Genomic DNA, 11803 nt, shown 5'->3' on the forward strand with positions numbered 1-11803 from the left:
TGAAGACTTGTCTCGATTTGCAATGGGTGTCGACCGATGCTCTTCTAGTGTCGATCGATGCCCTTCGTATAATCAGACTTCAAATTGATTCTTCGAGATTTATGCTCCAAAACAATCCAAATTGCTCCATTTCGCTCCTTTCATGCTAAAAACCTGTAAAGACTCAAAAACAATCTAGAAACAAATGAAAAGACACTAAAAGACTCCTTATATCATGGTTAAAAACCACAAAAACCATGATATATCACATACATATACACGCATAGAAAGATTTTAAAGTAAAGACACTTACGCAATCTAAAGGATTGAGGCAGAGCATGGACATCATAAGCCATCTTCGATGCTTTGACCACAAAGCTGGACACAGTGAATGCATACCTTTCTGAAAAGAGGTTTACCATCCGAGTTTTGAAACAATAAGCAAAACTTGATATTGATGTTTTGTTATTGAATTAACCAAGAATGTAACATTGCATTCACTCAACAAATCGTATTGTTGTCTTTTAGATATGGGTGCTTACGGTAGTAAATAACCAAAGTCAAATTATCTAACGAAATTGTAATATTTCTATTATTTTTACCAACTTTTATTTTTGCCAGTCTTAATTTTGGTTTAATAATAGTTCAAAACATATTATACAAAACTTGATTCAGCACACGCTTAAAAACTTGATATACAACAAAATTTTAATGAACATAGCAACAATGCGATAAGGAAGAGAGAATGATCGATGAGTGACTCTTAACGAGTTCTGATGCTTTGTTGCTTGTTTCGGCCAAATCTCTTCATGAAGCACTCATGCTTGTATGAAACTGCTATGTATCCCATCGCCAGCCCAAATACAACTCCAGGTGCAAAACCTAAACCTGCTGCGTTCCAACTGAATGATTCTTCTTCTTCTTCTTCTTTTGTCGCCACCAGTTCGGGTTGTGGTGGTGTTGGAGTTTGGATATCTCTGCAAACATCCTTAAGGGAAGGACCATTAAGTCCGGGTTTCCTTCATAGGAGGAGCAATTTTGTCGTAGAAACTGTGTGGCTTGTGGTATGGAACCTACAAGCTGGTTATGTGAAACGTTTATCCACGCGAGAGAAGAGAGTGCCCCAAGCTATGAAGGAATCTCACCAGAAATCTTGTTTTGGGATAGGTCTAGTGACTCCAGATTCGTCAAGTTTGCCATAGTAGATGGGATGTGGCCCGTGAAAGCATTGCTTGACAAGTTGAGATTACGAAGCTCCTTCAGCAGACCAATGGAATTAGGAATAGCTCCATGGAGTTGATTTCTTGAAAAATCGATGGCCGTGTAGATTGCAAGGACACGTTCCATCTCCATTGACACTCCTTTACTCATCAACACAAGTGAAAAGTAGTCGCCTCGTGAAGAACTCTGAATGTACTCTGGTTCTATATTATCATCTCTCTTGGAAGACATCGCAGTCCAGTTCAAAAAGTAATCAGATGGCAATGTACCAACGAAGTCATTATGTGATACATCAATGATTTTCAACTGAGGAAATCCAAACCAAACACCATCAACACTATGTAATGTGCCATTAAACTTGTTAGAGCGAATGACGAGAACTTGAAGATTCTGTAAAGAATTCAAGTGGAAGGGAAACATGTCGTTGATTGTGTTGCTTTCCACGTTCAGAACTTCCAAGGCAGAGCAACCAACAAGAGAAGCGGGAATTTTGCCCTCTAATCGGTTTTGGCTGACGTCAAGTGTTATTAAGCTCTTGGCGTTGTGAAATATTTCGGGAAGAATGCCGCTGAGTTTGTTGTTACGGAGATCCAGATCTGAAAGAGAACTCATCACCAGAGTCTCTAAACACCTAGGAATTGAGCCATTGAGGTTGTAGTCTGATAGATCTAAGATCTGCAGAGAGCTTAGTCCACATACTGATCGAGGGATCTCCCCAGTGAAGTTATTCTTAGAACCAAAAAAATATCAGAGATGCTTCGAGGATGGGATGAAGAGAGGTCCTTGGAAAGCATTTGAGCTTAGATCAACAGTAGTGAGTTGACTCTCAGGAGAAACTTTTGAGGATCCATTAAAACCGCTGAGAGAGTTGTTAGAGAGATTCACCTCGAACAACTTTGGCAGTCTCCACAACCAGTCTGGTACTTGACCTTTGATTTTGTTGTTGGAAAGATTTAGTATTTGTAGATTTTTTTCCGTTTCTTATGAATTCAGGGAACTCAGTGATGTTGCAGCCTCGCAAATACAAACGTGCCAATTTTGATGGAAAATCCGAATCATTAGTGATATTTGCTGTTGAGAGAGAGATGCCTGAGAGAAATAATGTCTCTAGCTTCTTGAGAGGCGAGAAGACATTTAAGTCAACTCCTAGACCGATTCTGTCGTAATTTCTATTGTCAATATAAAATTCTCGTAAATTAGGCAAGAAGAGAGAGATATTCCCAATCCCAGTAAAGTCCCTGAATTTGTTATAACTCAAATAGATTTGGGTCATTGAGGGAATCTTGAGTAGGGATGAAAGAATGTCTCCCGTAAAAGAATTATCATAAGCAAGAAAAGACTCTAATTTGGAGATGGAGAATTGGCTGATGTTTGGTGGAAGGGAACCTGTGAACTGATTTGAAGAGAGAGAGAGTCTACGTAGTTGGGTCAAATTGAGTATCGAAATTGGCAAATTTCCATTGAGCTTGTTATCGCTAACATCAAAACAGTCAATTGTTTTAGATTGCCAATCGAAGATGGGATTTCACCAACAAAATTATTCCCAGAAAGATCGAGAATAGAGAGATGAGAAAGGTTCCCAAGTGAAAACGGAATCTTCCCCGAGAACTGAGAGGAGTAAAGGGTCAAAGAAGTCAAATGTTTGAGGCTGCTGATGGAGTCGGGTATGGGACCTGAAAAGGCTGTGCTTTTAGTGGACAGCGCTACTAAAGAGTTATTTTCACGAAACATGGGAAGATTGCCTCTTAGATTTGGATTATTGTTTAATCTAATGGACTGTAAGCTCGGTATCAGAAGAACACTACTTGGAAATTCTCCAAACAGGTTGCAACTTTCAAGATGTAGTGACCTTAGAGATTGCATGTTCGAAAACCCATGGGGGATTTCTGAAGAAATGTTTACATCGCTCAAATCCAGTTCTCTAAGATTCCTCAAATTTTGAGCAAGTAGATGAAGAAAGGATCCATCAATGGATAAAAATAAATAATCATAAGAAGAAAGATCGAGAGACACCAACTTGGTTAGCTGAAGAAGGTTGATTGGAATTTGGCCTGATAGTGAAGACTGGGAGAGATTAAGTCTTTTTAGCTCCATGAGTTTGTCAAATTCAGCTGGGATTGGTGAACCGGTGAAGTTGTTGTAAGAAAGGTTCAAATCTCGGAGATGACGCAGTCTGAAAAGACTGCTCTTGGATTTAAGTGGGCCATGGAGGTTGCTGGAACTAAGGTCTAGCCCGATCACTTTGCCCGACTTAGCAGCACAGGTGATACCATCCCAAGAACAGCAATCACTTTTATTCACCCATGATTCTGTCTTCGGATAAGAAAACACATCTGAATCAGGTATCTGAATCAAAAACTCAGTCTTAAACTCAAAAAGAGCATCCCTTTGGTCAGAATGACACAAGCGTTGTGTAGAAGAAACAAACGTGTTTAGAAAACTTGAAACGAGAAAAAGGAAACATATAGAACGAAGAAGGAAGCTCATTTTCTGATTAGACAAGAAAGCTTTCATATTTGTGGAAATGAAAAAAGTAATATGAAGTAGTGATATGGTAAATTAGTGTTGCAGGTCACTTACATATATATAAAAAAAAACAAACACATGAAGCTCCATTGACTTGATGATTTGAAGTCTTTTTGAAGAAAAAACTTCCCTACTAAAAATCTTATGAGTCCTTGCAAATCCAATAGACTTGACTTGAAAGACCATAAACTCGTTCTTGGCCCCTAAAAACGTGTTTAATGAAATTAGAAATTTGGATTTTAGTGAGGACAATAGAAAAATCAAAGTGCTGTGTAGCCTAAGTCAACTCTTCTGTGAAAAATGTTTTCATAGTGTCCTCTATGAAATGAAAGCATTTTTCACACCTGAAACATACGTCAGTATCAACTTTCCAAAATTTGCATTTCCTTAATTTCGAGCCACAAAACTAATATTATTTTCAATATTATTTAATAAATAAAGACAAAGAACAAAACTTGTAGACTTGGCTAATTTGGTTGAAGAGTTTTGTTCTCAAAACTGTGCTACTTGCATTAGTAAAAAAGCGATGCCCATTGTCTAATATCACCAAACCCATACGTCACGTTTTATCTCTCATCACTGCCTCTTCATCTCAAAAATTTCTGTTTAATCATGTCGTTTCTTACATGTTTCTCATGGCAATTGCTATTAAAGTTGACAATCAAATTTTTTGATACAAAATCTTCTCTTTTTGTTTAAAGTTGAACTATTGTCTAAATCAACTGGTTCAGAATTGATGATTTGTTTCTGTAATCGTGTAACCTAAAAGTGTCAGATTAATTTCAAAGCTTCATTATAAACACAGATGTGTGCAGGTTGCTGCCGATTACATTTGACATCTAAGCGCCAATAAGTATGTATAACTATATGTACACAAGCATGTACATTTACAGGCACAAAGACAAACACAAGCATGTACATTTACAGGCACAGAGAAACAAAAACTTCACTTGGATTGGTCAACAAGGAACAAGATATGCTTAGGGATTGCGAAAGGATTGTATTATCTACACGAGGAATCAAGGCTGAAGATTGTTCATAGAGACATAAAAGCCACGAATGTGTTTCTTGATCTGTCTCTAAATGCTAAGATCTCTGATTTTGGTCTAGCCAAGCTCGACGAGGAAGAGAATACACATATCAGCACAAGGATTGCAGGAACAATGTGAGTCTTTATTACTTAACTTTTCTGAAATTCATCGGTTAACACTTACAAGAATGTATATTTCATTGATGCAGAGGTTACATGGCTCCAGAGTATGCAATGAGAGGTTACTTAACAGACAAAGCAGATGTTTACAGCTTTGGTTTTGTCTGTTTAGAGATTGTCAGTGGAAAGAGCAATACAAATTACAGACCAAGAGAAGAGTTTATTTACCTTCTTGATTGGGCATATGTCTTGCAAGAACAAGGGAGTCTTCTAGAGCTTGTGGATCCAGATCTCGGTACAAGCTTTTCGAAGAAAGAAGCAATGAGAATGTTGAACATAGCTTTACTCTGTACCAACCCATCTCCGACACTGAGACCACCAATGTCATCTGTTGTAAAAATGCTGNACATTTGACATCTAAGCGCCAATAAGTATGTATAACTATATGTACACAAGCATGTACATTTACAGGCACAAAGACAAACACAAGCATGTACATTTACAGGCACAGAGAAACAAAAACTTCACTTGGATTGGTCAACAAGGAACAAGATATGCTTAGGGATTGCGAAAGGATTGTATTATCTACACGAGGAATCAAGGCTGAAGATTGTTCATAGAGACATAAAAGCCACGAATGTGTTTCTTGATCTGTCTCTAAATGCTAAGATCTCTGATTTTGGTCTAGCCAAGCTCGACGAGGAAGAGAATACACATATCAGCACAAGGATTGCAGGAACAATGTGAGTCTTTATTACTTAACTTTTCTGAAATTCATCGGTTAACACTTACAAGAATGTATATTTCATTGATGCAGAGGTTACATGGCTCCAGAGTATGCAATGAGAGGTTACTTAACAGACAAAGCAGATGTTTACAGCTTTGGTTTTGTCTGTTTAGAGATTGTCAGTGGAAAGAGCAATACAAATTACAGACCAAGAGAAGAGTTTATTTACCTTCTTGATTGGGCATATGTCTTGCAAGAACAAGGGAGTCTTCTAGAGCTTGTGGATCCAGATCTCGGTACAAGCTTTTCGAAGAAAGAAGCAATGAGAATGTTGAACATAGCTTTACTCTGTACCAACCCATCTCCGACACTGAGACCACCAATGTCATCTGTTGTAAAAATGCTGGAAGGAAAAATCAAAGTCCAACCACCACTGGTGAAACGTGAAGCTGATCCAAGTGATTCAGCTGCAATGAGGTTCAAGGCCTTTGAGCTTTTGTCACAAGACAGCGAGTCACAAGTCTCAACCTATACAAGAAACAGTGAACAACACATTAGCTCCTCTTCTATGGAGGGTCCTTGGGTTGACTCTTCCTTCTCTGAGCCTAGCAAAGATGTTAGCCTACAGCAGCAAGAAGAAGGAAGGTCATCATCTTCGTCGAGGGGACTGTTAGATGATCTTACCGATGTGAAGATTGAGTAATGAATTGTATTTTTTTTCTTGCTTGATTTACTGTACAAAATAAGATTTCTTTTCAGGTTTTGTTATTACGCTGTGAAATTTCTCTGTGGGATTGATGAGTGTGATTTACTATATACAATTTAGTCTTTTTGACGAGACTACACAAACCAAAAACTTAGCCCTTACATATTTTTAGAACTCGAAAGCATTGTTAATCTGAATGGAGAAAAATGGTCGGGCAACGTTTGGAAGAGGAGTATCAGCTCTAACAACTATTCCGGTTCGTCCAATGTTCCCATTCCACTTTGACCGACCAAACTGAGGTTTTAGAGGAAAAACCAAAATGAGAGCAATGAACAACCAAACTAGGTTTGGTTTAAAGAAAAAGAAAGAAAGAGAAATATAAGCTTACGGAAACAGATGCAAATGTTGAAGGATGAGCTGTGAATGCGCAGCCACATATCATATTGATATTATCGTTCAACGAGTGAATAACTTCGGTTCTCACCCCGGGATTGCTTCCACCAAATGTTGAGCACATGCTGTTTCCGTGTTTATGAGTTCAAAGACATATGAGACGGTTTTAGTTTACCTAAGTTGGAAAAGAGAAAGGCCGGTTTTAGTTTACCTAAGTTGAATTGCAGGTTTCAACATGAGACCAGACCTACGCCAAGCCAAGGCTTGAGAAACACCCAATGCAAATGATTTGTCAGGCCAATTTACCATTGGTGTGATTCGTGTTCCCTTTTTACTCTGAATCATCAAAGTCAAAAAAACAGATTTTTAAGCTCTTGAATAAAGGAATTGTGAGTGACTATAACTTGATCAAATTATTAACCAACCTTGCAGGAGAAACTAAATCTCATATCTCCTGGATATTGACCTTGCGCTTGAAGAAGACCACCGCATAAAGGAACAAAGACACTTGTCGTCAGTCCCTCACCAGATACATATGTTAACTGTCCATTTGGGAATTGCAAGTCTATAAATGACTGTTCCATGAGCCGGGAAGAAAAAGACAAAGCTTCGAGAATTAGTTCCACTATGCAAGAATATGAAAAGACAAACAAACACACATACACACACGCATAGAAAGATTTTAAAGTAAAGACACTTACGCAATCTAAAGGATTGAGGCAGAGCATGGACATCATAAGCCATCTTCGATGCTTTGACCACAAAGCTGGACACAGTGAATGCTTACCTTTCTGAAAAGAGATTTACCATATGAGTATGACCCGAGTTTTGAAACAGTAAGCAAAAGTTTGAGATAAGAAGACTAACCACAAGTAACACAATCATACTTCCATTGAGACTAAAAATATAATAAGGTTGAAGCATTAAGCATACCTTTCTATCATATCCGTACCAAAGCAAGTGTTGCTTTGATAAATGAACAGGTAACAGAAGAGTTGAATCGCGCAGAAATAACAAAGGTCCGAGCTGAAGTAGAAAGAGAGACGAGCTATCATCTCTCGCAGCGGAATTTGAAGTAGAAGCTTCTACTCTCCAAAGATCTCCCCTGGCTGCTAATGAATGTTCCATACCACTTGTTCTACTTTCATAACTTGACGATAGCTCAACTATTCCCTACAAGGAGCAGAAACTGTTATCTGTAAACAAATTTCACCTTTGACAAAAAACTAACTCCACTGAACTTTATTCACAATGTCAATATATACATACCAACCGAAGCCATAGCTTAACTAAATGCTATTTTTCACAATATCTCAATAAGAAAGCATCTAAATTCTTGAACTTTGCATATGTTCATACTCAAATCTCTAAGAAATCGAATCTAGATATATCTACAGTTATATACAAAGTTATGGCCACTTTGATCAGTAAGAAACAAAAATTAAAAAACTTGAAATTGCAGAAGTACAACGAGTACCTTTGGTCTCTTATGTAATCCAATAGTACTTAAATCAAAGTCTGTAACTTTCTCCTCCAACACAGTAACAGAAGAAGCAGTATCAGTCTTAGAAAGCCCTGAGTTCTCTTTTGTGTCTACATACGCCCCATGGCTCCTCGTAATAGTCTCCCTCTCAGTAGAAACAGTCCCATCGTGCCAAAACGGTATAGGCAACCTTCTGAAAAATTGATGAACCATGACATTTAATCCAGCGCCAAAATCAACACCAGCTTGACCAATCTTGTTCCCAATATCAACAATCGCCGAAACGCCATTGATAGGTTGGTCGATGAATAGCTTCGATGGAAACGAAGGTGGGTTGATATGAATCAAACCGTTAAAGCCCTGAGCAAGTCTATCAGCTAGGTCATGTCCATGTCTTTGAACCTCTTCCCAAGCTTCCAAAGATCTTTCCACAGACATTGTTTCTTCTTCAGTATTCAAATCCACATGCGAGACAAACTCGGAGTCACCGAGAATTTATCAAAGGTTTAAACTTTACAACTCCACCTTACCGCCACGTTTGATAGCAATGCCTGTGGCTGTTGATGATAGGCTTGTTTTTTCAGACGACTCTTTGTCTCTTCTGAAGTCAGAAGACCCATCCCTTTCATACTTATCCAAAAAGTTTCTGACTCAACCAGAAGGTTCACTAACATTATAGTGGATTTTGTTAATAATACTCATATCGTAATCCCATATCGCTGATCTTACAAGTTAATCAAGTGTTTTATATATCATTAGAGTCGATAATGTGATTGTCACCTTCACTAAAATTGGAACAATACAGAGAAGATTAGCATGGCCCCTGTGCAAGGATGACACGCTTTATTCGAGAGTTGGTCCAAATTTTTTTTTGAAATTTTTTATCCAGAAGGTTCACTATCACTACAGTGGAGTTTGTTTCTGTGAAAACGTAACTTGATATTATCGGATCTGTACCCTTAACTGTTGCAAGTAAAGGTGGGTGTGAAGGACTCTTCTTCATAATAGTCTCTACTACAAACAAATCTTTGATAAGGTTATTATAACTCATGCGAGAGGAGTACAGATAGTTCGGCTTAGGTTCTGAATCTCTGTCAGCAATCTTGCGACTGAGTCTTGTACCTCTTGAGGAACTTGAAGCTTTGGATGAGTCAAGTCTAATGGATATAGTGTGATGACTTTCATCACAACAGACAAGTGCAAGTGTTTTGTTTTGCCATCCCATACACTCTGATTTGGAAACTTGCACTTCTCTTTTAACACGCATTTATTGCAGACCTATTATGCAAAGAAAAAAGACTTGGTTAGATGCAGTTGGGGAGTTACAAAATGTGATAAAGACAGTGTAGTGAAAGTGTATACATAAAGCTTACATTATTCTCATGGATATCAAAAAAGTTGCGCAATGTTTTAGCAGCGAATACTGCCCTTTTTTCCACACTCGGGCAACCAAAGAGCACAATCTTCTTCAGGTCACTACCTGATAACCACCTGCATGTTAAATCTGAGGTTATGGAAAGCAGTAGAAACAATAAGATGATAGAATCAACTTCAAATTACCTAGCTAGGTAAGGGAAAGAATAAAATGCTGCAGGGATTAAGGCAATCAAGACCATACATTTGAGCCATCTACGAATGTATTTATCACTTCTTACATCATAATTTCTCTATCAATGGGACAACTAGCCTATGATCGAAACACAAGACATCAATTCATCACAAAGGTTCCTCATTAGTCCTTCCAATAGAGCTAGCACAAATGAACAGCGTACTGAGACCCATGAAGATGAACATGTCAGCAAACATTTCTCTAAACGAAACATAATCTTTATCCATCAATTATCCAAACAACAATTTAACTAAAGTCAAATAAAATGCTGCAGGGTAAGGCAATCAAGACCATACACAAGATTCTAAAACTCAACAGTCGACAAATAATATCTCAATCAATTCTTTCATCAGAATATCTCAATCAATGCTACAACTAGCCTGTGATTCAATGACAAGAACTCAGTCCATCAGAAAAGATTCCTCATTTCCTAAAAAAACTAGCAATTGAACCCCTCATTTTCCAACCCCAACCTATACTCCCCAAGAAATGTGTCATATACTACAATGCAAACTCTAAAAGGTGTCGCAAACGAACTGGATACTAACATGAACATTTTCTCAAAACGAAGCCTAAGATGTAGTTGTAACAATCCAACAGAACAAAACACAATATATGATCAATCAATACACAAGTAAAAAAGATTCTTACTTTGCTATTTCCTGGTAATCTTTTCCAAATCTCTCCGCAGCAAACTTAACAAAAGTTCTAGAATACTCTTCATCAAGATTCCCCATATTCAACTTTTCTCCAGTGATAAAATTAGCCTTGTTCAAATACCCTTCTTTATGCAGAAGCCTCACAAACGACACCATCTCTATAGGAAGCTCCTTATAAACCCTAATCACATCCTCTTGTTCCTGACTACGTTTCTTCTTTACCTCTTTCTTCTCTTCTTCATCTCCCTTAAACAACTTGTAAAGATTATCATGCCTCTTCTCAGTCTCCTCAGATGTCACAACCTTCTTCTCCTTCTGTTTCTTCTGTCTCACAGGTTCCGTTTTCTTCAGTTCTATGAGTTTCCTCTCCAATTCCAAAAGCTTCCTCTTCAATTCGTTGCCTTCTTCTTCTTCTTCGATTTCGCTAGTTTCTGATTTGGGTCTCAATCCAACAGCCTCTTCGAAAAAAACAGAGAGTGGCTTCTTATGAGCTTCCGAAGTTAAGGTTCTGGAGACAATCAAAGGCGAGACGCATTGTGGTTTCTTCAAGAGAGTATTAAACAAAGTTTGGTTTTTGAGAATTGATTTTAGCACAACAGCCATGGCAAACTTGAGAAATCAACCAAAATAGGAAATTTAGTAGATTTTACTGGATAATAGTAGTAATCAATAAGCCAGCCATTGAAGCTCCTGAGATCTTTCTTCTCTGGAGAGTGACGCGAAAGGGTTTTAGAGAGAGGAAACGATTCTCTGAACCGGTATGATAGTATTAGATTACATATAACCAAACCGGTTCCCGGTTAATGTAGATTTGCACCGGAAATCTGAAGAAGAACTTGCTTTTGAGAAAAATTAGAAAAAAAAAAAAAAATTTGGACCATTTCTTGAATAAAGCGTGTCATCTTTGCACAGGGACCATGCTAATCTTCTCTGTATCGTTCCAATTTTAGTGAAGGTGACAATCACATGGTTGTCTCTAAAGATATACTCCCTCCGTTTCAAAATATAAAATATTTTGAAACGGAGAGAGTATAAAACATTCTGTTAACTTGTAAAATTAGCGATATGGGACATACAACAGAAGTACAGAACAAGATTTGAATTTGGGCTATTTTAATAAATTCAGTGAGCGCAATGGGATTTTTTTTAACTCAGGCCCGTTTGGATATGAGAAGATCGAGAATTTTTCCGGTTTAAACATAGACCGAAGTTAAATTTTACAAAATATCTAAGCTTGCTTGTTGGGCGAAAAACAATAAATGATTTGGTTTTTTTACACTTTTTCCAAAAAAAGAAAAAAAAAATCTAGGAAAATCTTGATAAGAATCTTGGATCATTTCACATGCATCA

General features: G+C 37.7%; 2 protein-coding genes and 1 pseudogene across 3 annotated transcripts; 1 reads left to right on the plus strand and 2 right to left on the minus strand.

Annotated features, from left to right (window-relative positions):
• LOC104760014 overlaps positions 1-6310 on the plus strand; it is a 21767-nt pseudogene extending 15457 nt beyond the window's left edge.
• On the minus strand, positions 6105-8752 carry LOC104758694. 2 transcript variants are annotated; one of them, XM_010481604.2, is made up of 8 exons: positions 8180-8752; positions 7636-7875; positions 7404-7493; positions 7128-7277; positions 6914-7038; positions 6698-6827; positions 6472-6603; positions 6105-6225 (listed from the first exon to the last, which is right to left on the minus strand). In XM_010481604.2, the coding sequence occupies exons 1-7, from the start codon at positions 8621-8623 to the stop codon at positions 6478-6480; spliced, it is 1305 nt and encodes a 434-aa protein (XP_010479906.1). In that variant the 5' UTR covers positions 8624-8752; the 3' UTR covers positions 6105-6225; positions 6472-6477. The 2 variants fall into 2 exon arrangements, with proteins under 2 accessions (XP_010479906.1, XP_010479907.1); XM_010481605.2 differs by lacking the exon at positions 6105-6225 and having other exon boundaries at positions 6316-6603.
• Positions 9165-11316, minus strand: LOC104758695. Its single transcript, XM_010481607.2, has 3 exons — positions 10446-11316; positions 9559-9676; positions 9165-9463 (listed from the first exon to the last, which is right to left on the minus strand). Exons 1-3 carry the CDS (start codon positions 11054-11056, stop codon positions 9233-9235), a joined length of 960 nt encoding a protein of 319 aa, XP_010479909.1. The 5' UTR covers positions 11057-11316; the 3' UTR covers positions 9165-9232.

This window comes from Camelina sativa, chromosome 17 (genome assembly GCF_000633955.1).
Source record: "Camelina sativa cultivar DH55 chromosome 17, Cs, whole genome shotgun sequence".
NCBI lineage: Eukaryota > Viridiplantae > Streptophyta > Magnoliopsida > Brassicales > Brassicaceae > Camelina > Camelina sativa.